Raw genomic sequence first — 27,374 nt, 5'->3', positions numbered from 1 at the left:
ATTATAAATAAATATAAATACTTAAGAATTTACATTATTCTATTTTATTTTAATCCAATTCATTTTAATTTACTCTTTGAATAAGTTCTGTTTATAATAAAGAAAATTCATTTAAAGATTAGATAAGATTATAAAACAGTTTTAAAATTTTAAAATCAAAAACTTTTTTATTGTACCTAACACAATATGTTAATGTTTAACAATTAAAGATAATATTTAAAACACCTTTGAAAAGAAAGTTAAATCGATGCTCTTGCTTTTATTTAACATTTATGGACTAAATAATTTTTATAAATCAAGATGAAAAATCTCTAATCAACAGGGAAGCCTTTAAAATTCTATTTGTACTTTAGCTTTAAATAAATTTATTCAACTTATTTGAATAAATGAGTTATTGCATTTGAATAAATGAGTTTGATACATTTTGATTGCTTTATATTTTGTAATGCTAAAAAGCACAACTCCGACACAAATATTACAGATTTTGATTTTAAATGACTTCTATAAGAACTCTTATACACTTTTAAATGACAATTGACTTTTAAAAGTTGTTATACAAAGCAACGCTTTTAAAGAAAATACTGAAAAATGATTGAAAAAATTATCCAAGAAGTGTGTGGTTAAATCAAGTATAGATATTGGAGATTTCAGTATATCAACTTAGAATTTTAGACAATTTGAACTTTATATCAATTCAGTATATCAGCAAGGGAATTGCTGCTACATCAACTGAGGATTTGAGTTCAGGCTAAATTTCAGATAAATTTTTGTTTTCATTAATCTTCAATTTTTATTTTAATACAAAAAAACCATATTGAATTATGTCAACAAAAAAAAGCAGTAGAGATCTCTTTTTCATATTTTCACATCTACTTCATCATCATGATCACATCTACTTTATTGATTGTGATAACATCTACTTCATCATCATGATCAGAATGACTATCATTACTCAGGCCTTGGTGGGAAGTGACTATATTCATAAATATAAACAACTTTTTTTTCTTCTGTATTTTTAGCTAATGAGTAGAAAAGTTAAAAAATTTTGTGCAAACTACATCAAATAAACAAAAACAAAGTTCCAGTTTCAGATAGATATTATTTCATTACAAAATGTGATTGTTTATTTTCAGTAAAGTTTTAATAAATCAATCTTTTAATTAAACACACAATTTTTTGTGTGATTTAAAGTATTTGTAAACATTTTACAAATCAAGATAAAAACCTTCATTTTGACTTTAGATGTTTTCATGACATAAAGAATATCTTTAATTAGCTCTTCTTTTTGTTTCATTCAAAAGTACTTTACTCTAAAATGTTTTTCAAGAAATTCATCTATTCTTCAGGGTTCAATTTAAGTTTTTATAAAGTCCCATACAGAATGCCTGATCTAAACTTGTTTGGATTGGACAGTGTCTGATCAAATTTTTAAAATATAATTTTCACGATTTTACGAAATCAAGTTAATCAATTGAAATCTGTGATGTTATTCAGTTTATTAATGTTAGTCTAGCGAAGTTGTAGTTTTTTTCCTTATAATTTAAAATATTTCATCGCAGATTATTGTTTTTCAATAAAATAGTTTCAATTTAATATTGTATGTTTTTTTAGATAGACTTCAATTTTTTAGATAAACTTAAATTTTCACGTTGTAACTGACAAAGCTTTTTTTTTCTTTACAATTTCACAACAGCTGTTTTGATGTTTTACCAATTTAAATGCAATAAAAGAAATCATTACATTACAAACAACTTTTAATCATAGATCTTTTTTAAAGTTTTTATTTTACGGGAAGGCTTTAAATAAAATCAAAAATTATTTATAATGATTGTTTAAAATAAATGCATTATTAATTAATTAGTGTAAATTAAATGTTATATTTAAATTTGTTTTAGTAGGTATCTATTTTTTATGATAAAGTTAAACATTTGAAACTATTTTTCGATGTCTTTCTAAAAATCTTTTTTTTTTTTAAGTTACTTTTAATTATGAACAAGTTAATTAAATCTTCCCATGATTGCTTTATTTATTTTTGTTTCCATTTTTCAAAGAATTAAATTATTTTCAAGAATTATTTTTAAAGAATTGTTTAAAAGTTTATTTTTTTAAACTTGACTTACTAATTAAAGCACGAAATGATTAAAAATTACGATTTTAAAAAGACTACGTTATTTTTTTAAACAATTTTTTTTGCAACTTTTGAAAAAAATGTTTATACGACTTTAAAATATTATTATTTTTTTTTCAAAAATTTAATTTCACTTTTCATTATTTAAATAAAATTTGTTTATTTATTAAACAATTATTAGAAGTAATTTGTAAAAGCGTTTTGCATAACTTTAATAAAACCTTTAAAAAAATAAGTTTTAAAGTAATTTTTTTCAAATGCAATTAAAAATGTAACAAAAAGTAATTTTAATTTTGAGTTTTTTTAGTTTTATTTTAAAACTATTTTTTTTTTTTTTGAAAGGAATTGTTTTGCTATAGTTTGTTTTTTTTGTTTTGCTTATTCTATAGTTTTTTTCAATTATTTTCTCAGTTTAAGCTTAGCTCAACAATACTTTTTTCAGCGCATTTCTGAAATGTTTAAATCATCAAAACATCTAAACAGTAGTTGTAAACAAAAAAAATCATTTGCGTTGTCAGCAATAGCGTTCGATCGCTTGCTATTCTTGTCCATGCTTTATTTTGTAGAATTTAATTGCCATCGGTCAAAATGTTCAATTACTTTTTAAATTGATCGGATAATCTGAGGTTTTAGCCGGACAATGTCTGATGCCCGACCGTTAAATTGAGACCTGATCCTATTACATATTCAAAAGCACTTTACTAGTTCTTTAAAAAATTAATCTTTCTCTTTAGTATTATCTAAACTACGACTCCAATAACCCATACCATCTGAAGATGCTCTTTATGTCCTAAAAGTCCTGAACCAATTCTTCAAGGAATTCTTATTTGCTCTGATGTTAGCTTTTTATCTTTTTTCTCGAAAAGTTGTTCTCAAGATTTAAAAAAATGATCAACATAAATTTCTTGAAAAAACTTGAACACAATTCTTTATTCAAAAACATTTTAATTTTAACTGATACTTTCCAAGGTTGGGAAACTTTGCAAAATTCCATAGCTTTATCAATTTAGGCATTACACAACAATCAACCTGTGATAAGACTTCAAATAATTTTGAAATGTCACCTAATTAAAACTTTTTGCATTACATTGGGATTTAACAGATAATGGTATTGCAAACCCTCTTTGCCAGTAGAAAGTTTATAACTTGAGAGATTTTTTTTAACCTTTACTACAAGAAATATATTTAGTAAACAGGTAGAAGTGGGGTAATTTTGTATATAAGTAAAGCTTATTTAAAAGGAGTTTTTTATTTGATAAGTTTAATTACTTTTAATGAAAGTGTAAAATTTTTATTTAAGTGGCTGTTTCAAATGCAATAATTCAGGTTTGCTTAATTTATGAATTTCAAAATTGAGAGGTTTTCAAAAACTATATATATATATATATATATATATATATATATATATATATATATATATATATATATATATATATATATATATATATATATATATATATATATATATATATAGTTTAGTTAGTATATATATATATATATATATATATATATATATATATATATATATATATATATATATATATATATATATATATATATATAGTTTAGTTAGTATATATATATATATATATATATATATATATATATATATATATATATATATATATATATTATATATATATAGATAGATAAATTGTCTGGTCAGGCACATGGTCATCCTTTTAGGTCAGACGTATGGTCCTTCTTGTTAGCTTACCTGTAACTTACTATATATGTATGTTTATGTTCTGTATAAACCTCTAACCCGGTGTTCACTTACTTGTAAGTTGATAATTTTATGTTTGTGTTCATTAAATCTGATACAGTGTGAGCTCAGTTACCAAGTTACTCAGTTGACTCCAACCATAAAACTTACACTCATCTTAATCTCTAATAATTTGGTTGATTTTTCTGATTTGTTTTTTTCTAATGCATTTCCAAAATAACTCCATCGATGTTTTAAAATACTGTTTACAGAAAGTAACCTCTTTTAACAACTCCAGGTCAGAAAAACAGGATCATCAAATTCACCCTGTTACTGGTATTATATAACCCAGTACTACCTGCCCTATACTCAATTGCCTTGTAGGGTTTTGCTTTCATAGGCAAAGGTTAGGAGAAATAAACTCCTCCTTAAAATTCCCCTGCCTTGAGGCCCTTGGTTGAGGATGATTGCCTGATGATGAATGAGGCCCTGCCTAGAATGATGAATATTGGATCTTCTTGACTTTATTCATAGATTTTTGCATGTTGCTTCTTGGTAGTGGCTATACAACTCTTCTGTTCTCTCCTAAAGAAGGTACAGCTCTAAAACTCAGTTTAATGATTCTGAGGCAGGTTGTTAGTAAGATTTCCAAAACTTCTTTGGAGGCTGACTCCATCCACAGCTGTAAAATATCAGAGTATTAACAGTGCCATGTTGCGCATAGATGGTATCTCTGATAATGCTTTTGGTGTTTATACTTTTAATGTATCTGTCTCTGTATGCTCTAAAAACTTTTATCTAGTTTTTTACATGCATTGCAACCCTTTGAAACTCTCTTTTCTTTTTTTTTTTGACTCATACAACCTACAACTTTTCAAGTCTTCTGTCAACTGTTTCCTGGCTCTTAACTCCATTCTTTGTTTTCTAGTGATTCCCAACTTAATAGAGGTTGCCACCAATCAATATTTCACTTTAATAACTGCATATATATACAATAGTGAGGAACAATTACAAACAGTTAAAAACTGATGAAGTGCAAGGACCTGCAATGGTATAATATTTATTTTAAAAATTTACATACTCTCGAAACTTTCTTGAGTGGATTTTTTCTCTGACATAATCAGGCAGACTGCAAAGCTTTGTTACATTTGGATCTATGAAAAATAAAAATTAAATAATATTTTTCATTTATTATTATTTTTTTTAATTTATTATTCTATCTGTCCTAATTGCCATAATGCTATAGTGAATTAATCAAATTTTAAAACAAATCTTTTAATTACAACAACTATTACTAAAAATTTGCTATAATAATGCAATTTACATTTGATCTATTTTTTTTTTTTTGTTGTTGTTGATTTCTTGTCACCACATGTTTCACTGCATACACAACATATCTCACTACATGCACCACATGTCTCACTACATGCTAAGTAGTCATTATTCTGAGTATTACCTGATACTTTCCTTTCAGAAGTATTTTGACAAACAGTATCAATTTGGAAATCTGTCGGACCATTAGAATCTTGACAAACATTAGGACAGCTATCTTCTATGAGATGAGGTTCTTTAACTATATCAATTTTGGAATCCTCTTTTTGAAACAATTCCAATTTCTCAGTTGCTGACAAATCAGTAGACCTAGAAATACAATTATTTGCATTTACAAATCTTTTTATGACTTTCTATAAGTGGGGTATATAAAATACATAAAAATAATATATATATACATATATATATTAGATACTTAAAATGATTTTTTAAATTTAGTTTATGCAGAAATGTAATGGATAATACTGATTGGATCAATTTAATTCAACAATAAGATTGCTATATACACTGCCGCTCACGGAAGTTAGGACAAAAAATATTTTTCCAAAAGAACAATATTAAAATGTAATTACGTTATAAAATTATTTACTTATGTTAGTAAAATTTATGTTTATATAAAAATAAATCAAGTTAAATAAAATTTGTATCAAAAAAATTCTAAATTAAGTTATTTTAATGTAAATATATTAAAATAACTAACATTTAAAATAACATAAATTGTACTCACAAGTAAAAGTCTTATCATTTTAAATAAATAAACAGAGAACGCAGAAACATATTAAAGGTCACGTATGAACCTGTATTTTACATTATCAAGTCAAATCTTTTAAGTTAGTCATTTAACAAGTATTTCTATTGTTTACTATGTTTTTGCAGATATTTTGTGTATTTTTTGTTAGTGTTTTAAAAATTTCAAGTGCAGAAGTTCAAAGGTAAAATTAAAAATTATTTTTTTAGTGTAAATTCAAAATATTGAAAAAAATATGCCTAAAGGTAAGCCAATAAGTGTTGAAAAAAGGACAGCAATACTCACTTTGCTTCAAGAAGGCTATACAGTTAGAAAAATAGCTGAAAAATTACTCTGAGTAAATCAACAGTTAGCTATACGATTCCTCGATATTGAGAATCTGGAAGTTTGGAAGACAGAAATCATCCAGGTCCTTCTTGCATAACAACAAAAACTGATGACCGACATATAAAAATCATCAGTAAGCGTAATTGAATGTTAACTGCTCCACAAATAACAGCTATTTTCAACTGTGATCGAGAAAAAAAAGTTTTTGTCAGTACAATCAAACGAAGATTGTAAAAAGCTAATTTGCTTGGTCATGTTGCTATCCAAAATCCATATCTACGAAAAGTTAATCGACAGAAGAGATTTCGTTGGGCACAGCTCCACAAAAATTGGACGATGGATGAATGGAAACAAGTACTCTGGACCGATGAGTCAAAATTTGAAGTTTTCGGAAATAAGCGAAAAGTTTACGTCAGAAGATTTGCTGAAGAAAAAATGCTAACTCAATGTCTGGTTCCAACAGTAAAACATGGTGAAGGCTCTGTGATAGTTTGGGGTTGTTTCTCTCTGGATGGAGTGGGATATTTGCATAAAATCGATGGTATAATGAGAGCAGAACATTATAGAGATATCCTGGAAACAAGTGCAATCCCTTCGGGACTCCAATTAATCGGAGACAATTTTATTCTGATGTATGATAATGACCCTAAACATACTGCATTATTATGTAGAAATTATTTAGAATCAAAAAAAGCTGAATATGTATTACGTGTAATGACCTGGCCTCCCCAAAGCCCAGACCTCAATCCCATTGAGTTACTATGGAATGAACTGGATAGAAAAACTAGAACTGTATGTCCAACATCAAAATCTCATTTATGGAACATTATAGAACAGGAATTGAATAATATTCAAAAAGAAACAATTAGAAAATTAATTGAAAGAATGCAGAGAATAGTTTAAGCAGTTATTAAATCAAAGGGTGGTTTTTTTGACGAAAAAAAAATTTAATTATTATAATGGTTTTTGTACATTTTTATTACATAAAACTGACTAATAATATATTTTATATTGAAAATGTATAAAAAATATATTTTTTATTAATATAAATTAAAAATTCTATGACGTAATTATATATTAATTTTGCTTTTTCGAAAAAATCTCCACTGTCCTAACTTCCATGAGCGGCAGTGTATATAGAATTGATAGTTATATGATTAATAACTATGATTTGCAAGATCCTCTTCAGTGGATAAAAAATTTATTTGAAAAAATGTATAAATAAAATTAAAACTAAACTATAAAGAATAAAATTATTGAATCAGAATAAAATTATTTATAAAGAAAAAAGTTATTAAATTTAAAAAACTATAAAAAAATTATAAAATTGATTAATTTTTTACCAATATTCACTCTGTAAAAAATGTAATGTTATAAAAAATCTCAATATTTTTTAATTTAAAAGTCATACTCTACAGATTGTTTTTCTTGTACAGGCTCTTGTTTTGCTGCATTAATTAATCGTTTTCTTTCTCGTTCAAGTTTTATAATCTAAAAAAAAAAACAATAAACTTTTTGATAATTTTAAAAATGCAGATCAAGATTGCAAAAAAATTTGCAGAACAAATTAAGTATTAAAAAACTTAATAAATTAATTTTATAATTATTCATATTGTGCTTGCTAGAAATCTTCAGGATTCAGTCAGATTAGCTGATCTCCATCCAATATCTATTTATCTTTATCTAAAGCTATCCAATATATCTATATCCAATGATTGCAACAATTTACTCGAACTAAAGCATCTGCTATTTCTAATCGCAATCATTTTAAAACAATTTTTCACAAGAACAACTCTCTTAAGAACAACTCTCTTAAGAACAAATGCATTTTTATCATTGCAAAAAATTGTTGCAATTTGTTGAAGGTATTGCATATTGTTAAGGTCAGGTAAGGTATTATTATCAAACTAATCTCACATTTCATCTCTTAAAAGACTGTAATAGCATAATTAACAATGGTGGCAATTTTAACAAAACATCTCTTATGCATGAGTCTATTTTTATTATATCTTCCAAGTTCAAAGCAAAACTATTTGCAAAGAATTTTCCCATAATTTATCTCTTTCCTGGTATCCACACCCTTACTGGAATTCAAAAGAAACAAGTTAATCAATTGCTAGACATCCAAATTACTATGGCTTGTACTGCTAAAGTTACTTATCACCTAAACTTATCAAAAGTTGGTTCCAATGACAAAGTTTTTCATTTCAAGCTGCATCCTAATACTGTAAATGTTCCTTCATGTTCAAAATACCTTTATTTAGTTTTTCTCCTAAACCATCAATGTCTTAAAATTTTTTTCTTTTTTCCATTTTTCTCTAAAATTATTAATGCTTGAAATTTTTCCTACATTGTATTTTCCTGACTCGTTCAATTTACAGTTTCTTAAGTCCTCTGTTTACAGTTCAAAGGTTTTTAATAAAATTGATATTTAACACAGGCTACAAGCTAGGCTACAAAAACCTTTTACACAAACAGACCAATAAACCTTGCCACTGAATAAAACTGAAAAGACCAATAAAACTTGCATCACCGCTTGCACTTGATGCACAATAGAACCTTTTGTTTATTAAGGCTTACAAATCAGCAATAGATTAAAAAAACCAAAACCTGTACAAATTGTCTAAGAGAATGAAATTAGACTCAAGTTAAGATATCAAAAGTTTGCTAGTTAATCTGGATTAAGGAGTAAGGACAATAGTTGTCATAGCAATAATAGATGTCAGAGCAACCTCCAGTATTTTTTAAAAATTAATACCACAGATGTCATTTTCTAGCATGCAGAAAAGCACTTAAGCACTTGTTTATGCAATAGTAGACATGTGTTACAACTTAGTTCATACTAACTTCCGCTCTATTTTTGTACTTCCGCTTTTTACTTCCACTGTATAGTGGCTCACAAGTAAATGGGTTTGAGATTCGAATTCTTCAAACGAAATTTTTTAATAAGAAAATATGAAAGAAAGTCTATGCATATATTAAACTTTAAATTATGTAATGTTAAAACACACTAAAGCATATATCAAGTTTTATAGTTTTACTTTTACTTAAAAATTGCATTGCGGCAACATCTCCTTAAATTTGATCTGTAGACTTTATTCCTGTTTTATAGTCTTTTGTTTGTTATATAGCTTTAAAATTTTCATTAGACAATATGGCTGAGTAGCCGAGTGGTTATCTCATAGAGTTTCTAAAGCAAAAAGTCCTTGTTCAATTCCTGCCAATGGCAACTTTTTAATTTTTTTTTTGATTTTTTTTGATTTTTTTTAAATACAAAATAAAACACTTTTGAAGTTTTATGCATAACATTTATAAGGATATTATACACTATAACAAACAAAAGGGAGAGAATTTATAAAAAAGCCTGAAATTTCTAAAAAAATCAAAACACCAGTAGAAATTTGTTACGCATGTATGTCATGATAGAGATACTTATGTTATTTTACTTCAAGTTTTCCGTAACTAAGTTGAGTTTGTGCAAGGAAAATGGGTATATAACATGTATATATATTGAATATAAAATCTATAGAACTATAAAGTTGTTCTGCATTGCATTTTAAATTACAAAAGTTTTTAAAAAAAGCAAGCTAATGATTTGAACTTGCCACGTGTTGACCTTAACTTCTTTAAAATAGTAAGGGGGTTTAAAAAGTATGTCTTTAATAAGAACATAATTGAAAATGCTAATTTTATATTTAAAAAAAGACATTTTATAAAAATTATTTTAGGTAAAAACAATAAAAAGTTATAAATCTTATTATCAATGTAATCAAGGTAATATCAAGGTAATCAAGGTATTATCAAGTTTAATGTAATGTATAATGAAGTTTGGAGGAATAACTGATAATGCACGGGGCATTGTAGATGTGCATGCGATGAGGTTTTCTGTATTACTATATATATCTCTAAAATATCTTTGAACTTCTCTATTATCATAAATAAAACAAATTTAACCTGTTTTTAAAGTTACTAAAGCTTAATTTTTTAATGTTTTAGTTAATAAAATTTGTTCTGTTTTGTAGGCGATATATTGAAATTCTATCTTAACAGGCTGTTTAATTTTATAGAAGCAGATAATGACCTGATTTTCAATATAAGTAAGTTTCTTATTTTTTATGGGTTTTAAATAATTTTATGTTAGATATTCAACCATGCTTTATACGAATCTAATTATTTAGTACAGTGTTATTGTCTGTGATAATCAGTTTATAATCAGGTAAGATTTTATTAAGTTACTTTTAAAAACATCTTTAAAAATTGCATTTTTTTTACTTATTTAATTTTTTTTTGTTTCTTACTCAACAAATTTTTTTTTAAAAAAAGTTTTAAATTAAATAACAATATTTTAGTTTGTATTTTTAGTTTTAGTGGCACAGCTTCTCACAAGTTGTAGGTTTTAATTTATAATTTATCTTTAAAAGTTAAAACTGAATAAAAAGATTCTCTTTATTCAAGTTTGTATTTTTTTTTATTGTGATGAAGTTACAAAGTTACTTATGCATTGTTCTAAAATAAAATTTGTTTGATTTGTTGCTAAGTCGTTAAGAAGTTGCAGTTTGTTTAATAATAATGGCAATAAGCAGCCGACGTATGTTACATTTTAATCAATATTTTTCATGAAATTACAAATAAAGTTTTTAATTTTATTTGATGGTATAAATAATCTATATGATTTTCTTATTATAAGATTGCTTGCTCATTATAAAATGGATTTCAATTTTTTAGTTAATTCAATTAGAGGATTTATCAGTTGGTCAATTTTTCTATTTATCACCTATAATATTAGTGGTTTTTTAAAATTTATTCAAATCTTCATATATATATATATATATATATATATATATATATATATATATATATATATATATATATATAAATATATATAAATATATATATATATATATATATATATATATATATATATATATACATATATATATATATATATATATATATACATATATATTTCCAGGTACATCATTAAGATGACTTCATGCAAATTATGATGCTATACTCTTTGTTTTAATATGTATTTTTTGCATTTCTTTAATTCTGTTTTTTTTTTCTTCTTTTTTTTTTGGTTTTTCTACTTTAAAAGTTTTTAAATTTAGCAAAATTTCATGATTTGAATTTACTTGATTAATCATAAGTCAACAGATAAGGAGAAACCTAAATTCTAGATTTATCTTTTGATGCTTTTTTAGAATATAGTAGAACAAATGAAGGGCCCAAAATGGCAAAAAAGACAGACCCTTCTTTTTTGAAGGAGTGGCTCCTTTAGAAGGCAAAATAGGCAAAATAGCTGCAATTATCTTTGCAGTCTTTTGCAAACTACTTATGTGGTTAAATGTTTCCTAATTTTTATTTTATTTTTATATTTATTATATTTTATTTATATTATATTTTTTATTATTATATTTTGTTTATTATATTTTTATATTTATTATTATATTTCGTTTTGTTATTTTGTATATATTGTAATTGTAAATAATATAAACAAGTTTAGATAAAGTCATTGTGGAACAGACTTACCATGACCTGTAAAAAGTCCTGACAGTTAATACTTGCTATAAATATATAGGCAAGATTTAAAAAATTTTAAAACTTATTACGCGAAAAGGAGATCTTGAACTTTTTCTTGAAAGTTTTGCATATTTTTTTCTTTTTGTATAACTTTTTATAAACATTTGCTGCTAATATTGTATTTTTTATTCCTTTTTTTTTTCTTTCAATCTTTTATCATCTACTTTTCTTGTTTTTTATCTCCTACTTTGATTTTTATCTTCTTTATAATCCTATCTTCTTTTCTTTCATCTCCTATTTAATCTTATTAACTTATTTTTCTTAAAATTTTCTTTAAAATTTTTGGAAATATGCTTTAAAAAACTCTTAATGCAGGATTGCATTTTGATATTTTTTATAAGTTTTAAACTAGAGCAAATAAGTCTATTTACTATGTTGGAACACATTTAGCCATAATAGCCTCAGGGAAAAATAATAAATTAGTGATTATATTGAAGCGTGTTAATTAGATGTTGGACAGATGTCCAGGTGTATAGAAGGCAATTAATGGAAGAAAGTGAGCATATTTAGTCTATTGTAAAATTAAGACTAGTTTAGGTGGTCATATTAATATCGATTTTAATAAAAGTATTGATAATTTATAGAGAGGCATACTTTGCGTAATTAAGGAGAGATTCGAAGAAAAATATAGCATTTAGGCCCTTTTGTTTCCAAAAAACGCCCTTTTATTTTGTGTGCGTTTTGATTGGTTTATTTAAAAAAAAAATCAATAAGCTTGTTGTTTTATTTTATTTACAAATATTTGGTAATTTAATTAACTACGAGTTTCAAGTTTTAGCTTAATACTATGGGGCAGAAGTTATATAAAAGCTGAAATGTTTCTGTTTAGTAATTTATTCAAACTAAAAAGAGATTATGAAAGTAAATTGATATGAGTGAAAACTAATGTGAAAACTTTGATTTTAACGCTTTTACTGTTTACGGAAAGATAAAATAATAGAGGTTTTTAGTTACTTATTTAATATTTTTATGCTGTAAACACGGAGACATTTTAACTGCGAATAAAAGAAACATTTTGGAATATAAATACTAAACATATTTGTTTCAGATGTTTTTATGAAGCTGTCCCTTCGTATTTTATGTATTTTAGTGGTAGTTTTGTTTCGCTTGATGCTTTGGTTAAAAAAAGATTTATAAAAAAATAATAAATTATATAAGAAAAGCTTAAATTCTACTTTTTAAAAATATAAAACAGTAATAGTCAAAAATAAGTAGGAAACACAAAAAATTGAAGTTTAAAAAGGTAAACTTTTGTTTTTAAGAAATTCAAATCGTTCAGATCTTTTCTTAACTACGCTGAGTAGCAAAATGTACAGTAAAAATCACCTCCAATATAAAAAAATCTCCAGTATATAAACTCAGTACCAACAAAAACCAAATTCTTCATAGAATAATATAGATTAACACAAAATATATGGCAAAACATAAACACATAAAATTGCAAAACAAGTTTTACTTTTTTAAGAAGAGTAGGCTTCTTTTTTTTGGGTGTTTCTCGCATTTTCCCACGTTTTATACGAAGACCCTCTGAAGAAGCTCCACCCTAAAACATAATAAAACAATAAAGAGCAACTTTAATTTTTTGCACAATCATGAGCGATCACAATCATCTCATGAGCAACAGTTTATCAACATCAATCAACCTTATGACAAATATCTGTGCATAAGTTTTATATAAATTATAATAATAGATTTTAACAAAATAGTTTTGTTTATCAAAGAAGAATGGGTCCCAAGTCTCTTTAATTTTTTACATATTTTTTAGCATAGATTAAAGTCTGCAGTATAAATAATCAAACAGAATAGAAAAAACAACTTGAAAAATAAAGTACAAGTAGACAAAATAAGTTTGAAACAACTAGCAACAACATAGCAACAACATAGCAATTCCATTTTCATAAAATATTGCAATTAATGAAGAGAAATAAAAAAAATCATTAAATCAAAATCAAAAATAAAATATCACATATAACTGCTGATATAAATGCTAATACTTGTAGTTGTGGAAAATGTATGCATAGTGTTGTCACTGTTGTCATTGACTTAAATTCTGTGCAAACATTTTCCATAACTTTATAGCTAGGCTACAAAAGCCTTTTACATAATCAGACCAATAGACCTTGCCTTAATGCTTGTACTTAATGTACAACAGAACCTTTTGTTTATGATGACTTACAAATCAGCAGAAGATTAACAAAATTGAAATCTGTAATGATTGTCTAATAGTATGACATTAGCAGGGATGCGGAGTCCCAAAAGAACTCCAGCTTTATATCTCTACTTTTTCCAAGTCTGTAGTGTCCAGAAGCTCAAAACATAATTGTTGACTTATGATCTGCTATGAGAAAAAAATTCATGCGATTTAATGACTTAAAACTTATTGTTTTTAAGCCCGGAGTCCTGGAGTCCTTGCCGACATTATATTTAAGGACTTTGGGTTTAAAAAATGATTTTTCCTCTAACCTAAAAGTCTTAATTTTTTTCCTATTAGTAGTCCATAAACTTATTTATATTTTTAGAGCTCCTGGATACCAAAAACTAGGATAAAGTAATCTATGTGTGACTTTCAAATCCGGAGTCCTTTTTGGAACTCCACATCCCTAGACATTAGACTCAAGAGAGATATTTAAAAATTGCTTACAAGTATCAAGTTAAAGTAAGTAAGAAAAAAAAAGTATAGATTTACAGATAGATATGTATCAAAATTAATGATTTCTTTTTTTATTTCTTTTCATTATTTACAATTTTTAATGGAAACAGAACTGCTATGTTGGTGCAAGTGGTTTCAATCTTATTTTGTCTACTTGTACTTTATTTTCCAAGTTGTTTACTATACACTTATATAGTATGTATTAGTACTATACTAATACAGTTATGGAAAATGTTTGCATAGTTAACAAATAGAAGATTAAAAAAAATAATTAAAAACTGTATACCTTATCTCTTGTTTTTCTTTTTCCGTCTGAAGTATTTCTTTTTGCTAATCCACTAACAACTGATATCACTCCTATTGAAACAACTTTTCGTTGTTTCTTAATATCCTTCTGAGACTGTTAAAATCAAATAACAAATTATGCTTAGGGAAAAAAGCATTTCAAGTTAAATTTAAAAAAAATTTACAGATATAAAATTACATCAACTAAAAAGTCTGGAAACTAAATTTCGTAAAGTAAAAAAGTCTGTAAATTAGATTAAAGTTGAAATTTATGTAATACTTTAAATTTACTTTAATTGGTGAAATGAAAACAATATAAAACTATATAACTCTTAGCAAGATATTATATTAATAGTTTTTCATCTAATTTATAGTTAAACTTCGCCTGATGTAATGATTTAGTTCAGATTATAACAATTATTACAATAACTAATAATAATTGCAATAACTAATAAAAATTACAATAACTAATATAAATTACAATAACTAATAAAAATTATATTAATTAATAATAATTAAAATAACTATATTTTCTCAAGAATTTTCTTATGATGGTACACCACTAAATATGCTACAGTCTTAGTTACAGTAAAGGAATCTAAACTTTAATTCATTCAAAGAATTCTAATAAAACCTTGACTTCTTTACACAATATGCACACCTGTTAATTTTTAAAGCTAAAACACTGTTGTCATTGATTTAAATTCATTGTTAACCCAGTGCTTTCTTAATGAGTAAAACGCTGTGATGCATAGTCTATCCACCACCGATTCAAAAAATTTACTTTTGCTACAACAATCATGCTTTCATTTTTTCATAAACTAGAGGAATAAATGTTTTGGTTATGTTTTCTAGAAGTCATGGTTCAAGATGCACAATTTATTTTTTAAATCCTTGATAACTAAAAAGTTATTGTTTACTTTTTAAAAGCCTGGTCTACTTTAAGCAATTCTACCATTTTGACCTTTCTAATTTTCTAGTTTAACTTTTTTTTTTTTAAATTTACAGTGGTTTTAATGAAACATGGAGTATTATGTCATCATTTTGCCACATTATGGAGAAATGATGTCTACACATATTATTTCTCCAAGAAATAATATGTGTAGACTAAGAATATTTACCTGAGAAAAAATCAAAATCAAATATAAAAACAAAGGAAAAAAATTTAAATTTTTCATGTTAATTTTTTTTTTTATATTTATCTTTGATTTGCATATTGTAATTAATTTTCTTAATCCTAAAAATTATTTAAAAAGATAATTATTTTTTATTATCTTATTAGATGCTAAAGTAATATAGTAACCTATATTTAATTGATCTTCATAGTCACCAGTCCGCTAATCACTTTAATTCTACTAGTCACCACTCCACTAATTAGTTAATTTGAGTACTATCAATAGAATTTACTAATAGCTCTTAACAAACTCAATATATAATATAAATCTTTTATCAAATTTATCATTTATATCTTTTATAAAATAAAAATAAAACTCCAAAGTGATCCATTGATGGAGAAATTAAAGCAGTTTATTGTTCAAAAAAGTTATATAAACTTTTAAACCAAAAAAACTTGTGTATAATTGATGACAATAAAACCAATTGCAAAAAAGACTTTTCACAACTGCTAGGCCAGCAAATTTTTATCAGTTGAAAGATAGATATGTTGCTAAAAAATTCAAGTATTCTTGTATATTCAAAATTTTTCAGTATGAGTATACTGAGAAATTTTCTCCCAAGTTCCTTAGATGGCAAACTATCTCTTTCTGTGAAAAAAATACATCATGCATTACTTGAAAAACTTTGAACACGATTTGTGTACAAAAGGATGTTTAAAGAAATCTTTTTTCGCCATTTATTAAAGAACATGATGCACCCACAATATTTTGATCTGACTTGACTACAATCCACACACACACACACACACACACACACACACACACACACACACACACACACACACACACACACACACACACACACACACACACACACACACACACACACACACACACACACACACATACAAACACACACACACACACACACACACACACACACACACACACACACACACACACACACATATATATATATATATATACTAGTGATGTACCGATTAATTGGCATCAGCATTGGCATTGGCTTAATCTGCCACTTTTTGCACGATCTGAATCGACCTGCTTTTATTAATTTACTGATTTTCCAACCAATAGCATCATAATTATTTTATTTAATTTTTTTTATTTTTATGATAAAAATTAAATAATAAATTAACTAATCTTTATGCATTACTTAGAATTTTTTTGAAATATTGTTTATCTTGACTTTGTTTACAGGCAATATTATTTACTCTTAAGATGATCTTTATAAGCTTTAATTTAACAGCTGAAGTTAGTTATACTATATTAGGACCTGTCAAGAATTTAAATTCCAAAGAGGACCCTCAAGATCTCATCAAAATCAAAAAATATTTTTTTACTTATCTTATAATTAATAGACATTGATTTGTGTCTCAGTAATATTGGTTTTTAAACTCTTTTTTTTTGCTATGAAAATCGCTCCACCCTAATATATATATATATATATATATATATATATATATATATATATATATATATATATATATATATATATATATATATATATATATATATATATATATATATATATATATATATATACATTTATATATATATAAATCTATATACATATATATATATATATATTACATACATACATACATACATACATACATACATACATACATACATACATACATACATACATACATACATACATACATACATACATACATACATACATACATACATACATACATACGGTACACTCCCAGTTATTCGAACCTCCAAGGGGAACAAGAATTTACTTTGAATAACCGAAAGTTCGAACAACTGAAAATCTTCTTTAAGGTGACCAATTTCAAGTTACTATTAAATTTTATCAGTACTAGAAAGTGAAAAAGAAGAAAAACTTCGGAATAAAATGCCGTTTAAGTTTTTACCTTCTAAAAAAAAAACAATCTAAAATAAAGAAATAAAATATTTACAATTTTTCGAAAAAATTGTCCATTTTCGATTGCTTTTTTGCCTCAAAAGAATGTTTATCAAACTCCTTTGATATTAGGTTTAGCGATTGTCGGATTTCGACGCCGTTATTTTCAAAAAGAGACCAACATTCAATTAACTCTATTGCACTTGCAATAAACCTCTGATAATTTTGGCTTTACAGGAGGCAAATCGTTCGAATCTTCGTCTATCTCCTCATCTACCTCAGCACAATCACTGATTAAAATGGAATCCAGAATTTCTCAATCTGTGATAGCGATTGCTTCACTTGTACAAATATCAAAATCTATGTTTACGTAATATTCAAAAGCAAAATCTTTCTCTACTAAGCCACGTGATCTAAGCTCTTTGACATTTTCTTCAAGCAATTCAAATGGATCTTCTTCACCATTTATACTTGCAACCGGAATTTTCTTTGAGATGCCTGCCTTTCTAAAACAATTTTTTACAGTTTTGGTTGATACAGCATCCCATGACCAACATGTTCATTGCTTCAAGAATGTTGATATTTGGGGTCATTTTACCAGCATCGATGTATTTTATCTGACGCCTCACAACATTCGTGCGATAAAAAGGCCCTTATGACTCCCTGGTCCATTGGTTGCGTTTTGGAGGTTGTGTTTGGTGGTAAAAATACTAATTCAATTGCTTTGAGATTTTCAACATTAGGATGAGCTGGGCTTGTTGCACTAATCTATGATTAGTGCAACTTTTCTACCCTCAGCATTAAACTTTGCATCAAGTCTCCTTACATAATCAGTAAAGATTTTGGAGTCCATCCAGGAATTATTTTGGGACTTGTACTGACAAGGTAGGCTTTTGACACCTTTAAAACATCATGGTTTTTCTGCTTTTCTGATTATAAACATAGGCAGCTTTTCATCAACCCCATTTCCTGCTGCTAAGCCTGTTAAACGAACTTTGCCTAATTTTCCTCCTGCACATTGTTCACCTTTTAGATGAAAGGTTTTTGTCGGTGGCTGTTGATAAAATAAACCAAACTTTTCAGCGTTGTAAACATCTTTTAATTCATACCTTGAGAGGATAGTGGGCAAATGGGTTTGCTCCCAACTTGATGTCATTTCCGCTGTACATGACCTTTCCTTGCCAAAAATAGTTTGAAAAACAACATAATGTCTATTTTTCCATCGATCAAGCTACCCTTCTGAAGCCTTAAAATCCGCAATGTTGAGCTTTTTTGCAAAACCTAAAGCTTTTTCTCTAATGATGTGTCCACCAATCGGTACATTTCGTTCACGTGCGCTCATAAACCATTTATATACAGCTTTATCTATGGAATCATACTTTCCCAAACTTAACTTTTGTCTCTTTGCTCCAAATTGACCTGGCTCATACTTGCTAATTATGTTTATTTCATGCGTAATCCAGTAAGTTAAAGTGTTTTGAGGAACACTGAACTTTTTTGCAACATTTTTTTTAGTTAGTCTTTTTTCTAAGTCTAAATCTTTAAGAGCAAGATATTTTTTTTTGATTGTCAGAACTGTTTTCTTTTGTTTAGATGCCATGTTGAAACTTCTACCGCACTACTTTGCTATGTCTTCAATTTTTTAATTATATTCTAATAACATTATTTCGTTTATAATATTTTGATAACGTTTAGTAACGTAACGTTTTGAAATGCAATAGAATGGTATCTTCAAACAAAGAAAAACTTCGAATAACTGACAGGGTTTTTGTCAAGGGGAGTAAAAAATTGTTTCAAATAACCGAAATTTCGAATAACTGCATGTTCGAATAACTGATGGGTATTTGCATGGGTTTGTTAAGGAAAATTTGCAGGGAATTAAAATTTCTTCGAATAAGCAGGAAATTCAAATAAGTGCCAGTTCCAATAACCGGGAGTTTACTGTATATATATGTATATATATACATTTATATATACATATATATGTATATATATATATATATGTATATAAATATATATATATACATATATATATATATATATATTATATACATATAAATATATATATATATTATATACATACAAATATACATATATATATACATATATATTTATAAATATATATACACAAACCTCGCATATATATATACATATATATGTATATTTTAAATGACGACATCTTGTATGAGAGTTGAATAAATTTAATATATGAGCATCAATAAATACGAATTCTCTCAATACTAATTTTTTCATTTTATCTAAGAAATTTTGGCTAGATTATTAATACTAGCATCTTCAGCTTTAGTTACAAATTATTAAATCAAATTACAAACAAACGGTAATGTCACTTTTTAATGGCTTCTTTAAAGTACGCTTTAATTGGGCTTCTTTAATATTACGTAGGTATAAAAAGTCCGGAATTGCGTTTTTACATATTGACCATCATCTAAATTCATACCTCCATTTTTAGGTCCGCATTTGTTGAACTAAACTTCAATTGCCTCTCGAACTTTTCTTTCAAATTTTTTGGGTTCTACTTTTAACGCCTTTACTTGATCCCATTTTATACTACATGAACATTTAATTTTATGATGTCCTATTGCAGATTGTTCTAATTTTTCTTCAAAAACATTTTTTTTGGTGTTGTTTTGTTCTTGCTGCTATTTTCATTTTTGTTTCGCCGATGTATTTTTGTTTACACTCGCATTCTATTAGGTATACTCTGGGATGGCTATTTGATGGTAGTTTTGTTTTGTTGTGTGAAGTTAGCAAAGATTTAAGATTTGGACTATATTTAAAGACTGCCTGTAACCTGTTTTCCTAAAGATTTTTCGAAGTTTTGGTGATAATATTGGGATCCACGGTAGTGATATAGTTGGCATGGTTGCTTTGTTGTTAGATAAATCTGCAATAGGACATCATAAAATTAAATGTTCATGTAGCATAAAATGGGATCAAGTAAAGACATTAAAAGTAGAACCCAAAAATTTGAAAGAAAAGTTCGAGAGGCAATTGAAATTCAGTTCAACAAATACGGACCTAAAAATGGAGGTATGAATTTTGATGATGGTCAATATGTAAAAACGCAATTCTGGACACCATATTTTTTATACCTACATAATATTAAAGAAGCCCAATTAAAGCGTATTTTAAAAAAGCCATTAAAAAGTGACATTACAGTTTGTTTGTGATATAATTTAATTAATAATTTGTAAATAAAGCTGAAGATGCTAGTATCAATAATCTAGCCAAAATTTCTTAGATAAAATGAAAAAATTAGTATTGAGAGAATTCGTATTTATTGGTGTTATATATTAAATATATATGTATATATATATATATATATATATATATATATATATATATATATATATATATATATTTAAATATATATATATATACATTTATATACAACACTCGGATATATATATACATATATATGTATATATATATACATATATATATATCATATATACATAAATATATATATATCATATATATATAAATATATATATACATATATATATATATATACAACCCTCGGATATATATATATATATATATATATATATATATATATATATATATGTATATACATATATATGTATATATATATATTATATATATAAATATATATATATATACTTATATATGTTTGCATATATTATATATATAAATATAAATATATACATATATATATATAAACATATATAGCTTTTTATATATATATATATATATAATTCACCTCCCCAAGGCCGAGAAGGCCACTACAGATGAAGAGGCTACTTGTGGTTATAACCCTCTCTCAACTCTATAACTCCGAAACACAAACCTTGACAAACAAGGCCGCTGCGCGGAAAAATGAGTTGAGCGCGGTACTACCTAGGACTTGGTGGGAATCGAACTCGGAACTTCTCGCTTATTAAGCAAGCGCTCTACCACTACACCACTACTGCATATATATATGTATATATATATAATATGTATATATATATATATATATATATATATATATATTATATATATTATATATATACATATATATACATATATATACATATATATATACAAGCCTCGGATTTAGGAAAAATGAGGTCAGCAATAAATTGTTGATCTCAAACTCATAGAGGTTGGCAAAAACTTGACATGTTTTATGGTAATTCTATGTTTTATGGTAATTCCTTTAAGTCAAATTTATTTTGCCAACTTGATGTCCGCCTCTAAGAGTTTGAGATTGGCAATTTATTGCCAACCTCACTTTTGCTAAGTCCTAATTCAGTTAGGTCAGCATGGTCAAATGTTGTATGCATGTATGTATGTATATAAGTGTGTATATATATATATACATATATATATATATATATATATATATATATATATATATATATATATATATATATTATATATATATATATATATATATATATATATATATATATATATATATATATATATATATATATATATATATATATATATATATTGATAATCAAAAATTCTCTACGCATTGAATTTGACGTCATAAAGTTCACTTTAATTTTTTTTTGGATTTTTCAAAATTCATTCTTTTTTTTGGTAAAAGATAATTTATGATACAATTTTATTCTCTAACAATTTGCAATTGTAAGAGTTGTAAAAACAATCATTAACTTTTGATGAAATGACTAAACAATTTTTGTTTAAACATTTTGTTCAAATAACTTGTTTAAAAATTTAGTTTTTTTTTACCATTTTTGTTCATTTAATACAATTTTTTTTTTCATCGCCAAAAAAAAAAGAAGATTTGCTGTGAAAGTTTTTTAAACTTTATTAAAAGAACTTAAAATTTCTAACTTAAAAAACTGCTAAATCTAATTCATATGTCTGCTAAATTAAAATGAAAATAAAAACTGCTTAACTGCACTAACTTACTGTTTTTGATTTTGTTTTTTTTTCTTAAACATTGATGCTTTGGAACTCTCTTGTGTCTTCATGTTTTACTGACTCATACAATTGCAGTAACAAGAGCTATTCAGACTTTAATATCTGCAACTTGTTCCGTGTTCTTCAACTCTCTCCTTTGCTTTTTAGAAAGTCACAAATTAAAGAGCGGTTACTTAGAGTTTTTAACTAAACTTGTTGGAAAAATAAAAATTAAAACCAAAAATGAATGAGTAATTCACGCTTTAAAATACAAAATTTACAGGTTAAAATCATGCACGCCTCACTGCGCATAATATGCTTGTATTATGTGTAAATACAGCACACAACCACCTGCTTTCATTACATTTGAATGCCATGACGATTTTCTTGTCTGGAATTTATCCAATAATAATAATTTTTTTTTTTTAATTGATAAAAACAAGTATTAAAAAATGTTTAAAAATTTTTCTTCATTTATCATGTAAAACTTTTTCTAAAGATTTAACCTTTTTAAAAAAAAGTTTATAAATGCTGGTAAGCAATATTCACCATTAACCTGGTTACATATTTAATCTTAAGACTTTATCTAATCTGTTTATGACATGCTTATGACATACTTATGACATGCTTATGACATGCTTATGACATGCTTATGACATGCTTATGACATGCTTATGACATGTTTATGACATGCTTATGACATGCTTATGACATGCTTATGACATGCTTATGACATGCTTATGACATGCTTATGACATGCTTATGACATGCTTATGACATGCTTATGACATACCTACAATATACTTAAAGTGCAATTAATGTCAAATAAAATACATACTACTCACATTTAATTGGTCCAACAAACAGCCAAAGTCAAGCATAACTTCTTTTTTTGAAGATTTTTTTGAAACTTCAATCACTTTAGGATTTTCTTTAGCGAGCCTAGCTTTCTTCTCTTTTACTTTTAGCTTTCGCTTCAACTTTTTCTCTTTAAGCCTTTTTTTACGCTCCTCAGGGGATAACTGTGTTGATGTTGGTTTTTCATCGTCTACACAGTTTTTTATAGGCGTAATGGGTGAAACAGGCTGTAGCAATAGAAATTAACTCACATAAACTTTTAGCAACAAACAAAATTTATATATAAATATATACACAAACATGCTTACTTATTGTATTTTTTGTTGGCACCAACATATTAAACGTGTTGTTAATTTCAAAATTGACACAAAATTCAAAATAATGTTTTTAGCTCTTAATTATTAATAAGATCCCAAAGAATATCGCACACAAATTTTTTTAAAATATCACACACAATTTTTTTTTTAAATATATCACAAATTTTTTTTTAAATATCACACACAAATTTTTTTTAAAATATCACACACAAATTTTTTTTAGAATATCGCACAAATTTTTTTTTAAAAAAGGTCAACATGGGATTCAAAGGAAAAATGTTAATTTTAGAAAACTTACTATTTTCTTCACAATTGAACTGTAAGATAAAGGGGTTGCTACATTAGATGTCAGTGTGGATGGAAATGAAGCATCAACAGTCGCACTGTGTGACATTTCTTTTAACCAAACTTTTTCTTCTGATTCAGGATTTGAAGTTTGGATTGCTTGAAAGTCTATTAACTTCTTTGAAGATCTATTTTTAGCAACAACGTCACCTGTAAATTTGTCTTCATTTTTATACAAATTACTTTCAAAAGATACCCTTAGATTAGAAGATTTTTTTTTATTTGTCTTTTTAAGCAAAGAAGATGAACTTGTATTTTTTTCTGTCAGTAAGGTTTGACTTTGAGAAACAATGTTCTCCAAGTTTTGTCTCTGAGGTATGTTTTCATCCAAACCATTGTCCTTTTGTGAAATATTTTTTCTTTCATTCTGAGAACAAAAATTAACTTTTAAATCTGAATTATGCTCAGACTTTAGTTGATCGAGTTCAGATGTAATGTTATTTTTGATATTAGTATAATTTTTTTTCTTTTTAAAATAATTCTGCTGTGTTCCAGTTATTTCCTCTGTCACTGGAGCTTTTACACCTGTAAGAGCTTTTGTTGATTTTTCTATTTCTAAACTTTCATTAGGCGTCTTTTTAACAATTGAACTCCAAGATAATTTTGGTTGTTCTAGAAAATAAATATAAATTCTTTGTAAGAGCTCCAAGATAATTTTGGTTGTTCTAGAAAATAAATATAAATTCTTTGTAAGAGCTCCAAGATAATTTTGGTTGTTCTAGAAAATAAATATAAATTCTTTGTAAGAGCTTTTTTTTGAGAGTTCTTTAAGAGAGTTTTTTGTGACGTAAGAATTTGAACATGGGTTTCCAAAACTATATATATATATATATATATATATATATATATATATATATATATATATATATATATATATATATATATATAAGTTGTTATCAAATTTAAAAGTTTATTTTCAAGTCAAAAACCATCAAAAAACTCCCATTTGGAGAATGGGAGTTTCTATATGGCATTATATATATATATATATATATATATATATATATATATATATATATATATATATATATATATATATATATATATATATATATAGATATATATATATATAGATATATATATATATATATATATATATATATATATATATATATATATATATATATATATATATATATATATATATATATATATATATAGATATATATATATATATATATATGTTTGTTTTTTTTCATTGAATTTTAACAGATTTTTGAAGAAAAAAAAAAAAATTTATTCTGTTACAAAATATCAATACACTCAACATACTCAAGTACAGAGTGAAACTTTTTTTTTCTTCAAAAATCTGTTAAAATTCAATGGAAAATAGTGTAAATAAGTAAAATTGTTTATTATACAGTTTTAAAAATGTTTTCTGTTGTGTATTAATTTTTAAGAATTTTAATTTCAAAATGTAAACAATTATTTTATGGAATATTTAGCCTCAAAATCTAATCAACCATCACATTAATTCAAATCGTAATTAAAAGAAAATAAAACTAAGAAAATTTATGAAATAATGCTTACATTGCAATTTAATATTAGCATGTAATAATACTGTTATAAATAGTATATTTAAAACTAATACTTTTATAAATAGTACACTTAAAAATAATAATGTTATAAATAGTATATTTAAAAAATTACTTTCATTTTGTTACACATTTATTACTGTGATAAATTTTATTGTTTTATGAAAAAGTTTGTAAAGTATAATTATAGTAAAAATTATAAGTTAGGTGTAAAAAAACAATAGAATTACACAAATATAATATATAAATATAGTATATACAAGTATATAAACAATAGTATATAGATATAAAAATGCATGTATATAGATATAAAAAAAAAAGACCTACATAAACATTGGTTTGCAATGATTTAATCATGGAAAAATTGTATTAAACCGATTTCTTATGTTATGTTATTATAATTAAAAAAAAAAATTCAGTAATGTATTTATTTTTAATCAAAATTTCTCCATCAAAAAATTTTAAGTCTGTTGTTATCTTAAATATGTAAATTTTTTTAAATATAAGCATTTTAGTGTAGCTTGTCATAAAACTATTTATAAAAAAATCTAAAATTGTGAATACTTCATAATATATTTGGGATTTTAACATTTGGCCCTTTCTCTGTAATTCTTGCTAATAGTATCGTGGGTTATCGTTAAGCCCTAACACTTTCATTATATATCCCATAATGCTGTGTAGAAAAAATTAATGTTGTGTTGAAGATATTACATGTATACATTGATGTTGCTTTTCAGTAAAAAATTTATCGCTACAGTAGTTTTGTGATATTGAATGAAATAATTTTATCTTTTGTAATGTAACAAACAAAATAAAAGCAAGAAGAAGAAAAAAAAAGATTAACAAGACCAAACAAGTCAATTACTAGACAGAAATATAAAGTTAAACATAACTAAGTGCAACTTCAAACATTATTAAATTTCACCACAAACAAGAAGTTGTTATCAAATTTAAAAGTTTATTTTCAAGTCAAAAACCATCAAAAAACTCCCATTTGGAGAATGGGAGTTTCTATATGGCATTATGTTTTGAATAATACCTTTATTATTTCTGATATTATTAGTTGTAATGGTTGCTGTAGCAATAAGGATGTCGCCTTTCAAAATGATGTAATAAAGAAGAAAAAAGATTTTCAAACCTCCTAACTTTTTATTTCACAGTTTGAAGATGGAGTTACTCCACTTGCACAAGTAAAACTTTGTACTCCAGTAGATTTTTACTCCAGAAATTTAACATATTTTTCTGATTTTTATTCCAGACATAGCTTGTTATGAACCACCAGACAAATTTTGAAAACAAGAGATTGAAATAGTAAAGTAAATGTGAAAAACTGGAGAGTGAAAATAGTGAATAAGGAATGTAAATGTTTAAAAGTCAAATCCAGTGCAATAAAAAACACGAGTGGAATGTAAGAAGCAAACTTGAAAATTGAAGTCAAACTTTAAGTCCAAAATTTGACTTGTGCAAATGCAAAGAGCGAACTTAAACTCAAGTCTAACTTGAAAATAGCTGGTTTTCAAGTTAGACTTGAAAAGCCAACTTGAAAAGGCAAAAATCTTTTCCAAATGCAAGAAACAAACTTGAAATTAATTCATTTTAGAAAAATCTGATTTCAAGTTGTTTTTTTAAGTTTGGTACAGACCAGTC

The 27,374-nt window shown here is 25.7% G+C and overlaps 1 protein-coding gene across 1 annotated transcript in view; it reads right to left on the bottom strand.

Moving 5' to 3' along the window:
• The window catches only part of LOC101236860 (selenocysteine insertion sequence-binding protein 2-like), a 56,970-nt gene that overhangs the window by 13,296 nt on the left and 16,300 nt on the right, over positions 1–27,374 (bottom strand). Inside the window, exons 3-9 of the mRNA XM_065804053.1 lie at positions 24,146–24,804; positions 23,518–23,757; positions 14,760–14,873; positions 13,280–13,366; positions 7,652–7,731; positions 5,290–5,474; positions 4,915–4,987 (exon numbers count right to left, since the gene is read on the bottom strand). Coding sequence (XP_065660125.1) covers positions 4,915–4,987; positions 5,290–5,474; positions 7,652–7,731; positions 13,280–13,366; positions 14,760–14,873; positions 23,518–23,757; positions 24,146–24,804 — 1,438 coding nt within the window. The remainder of the gene's footprint in view (positions 1–4,914; positions 4,988–5,289; positions 5,475–7,651; positions 7,732–13,279; positions 13,367–14,759; positions 14,874–23,517; positions 23,758–24,145; positions 24,805–27,374) is intronic.

This window comes from Hydra vulgaris, chromosome 08 (assembly GCF_038396675.1).
Source record: "Hydra vulgaris chromosome 08, alternate assembly HydraT2T_AEP".
Classification (NCBI taxonomy): Eukaryota; Metazoa; Cnidaria; class Hydrozoa; order Anthoathecata; family Hydridae; genus Hydra; species Hydra vulgaris.
Note: the sequence above shows the minus strand (reverse complement) of the source record. Positions and strands in the feature narration are given on the sequence as shown.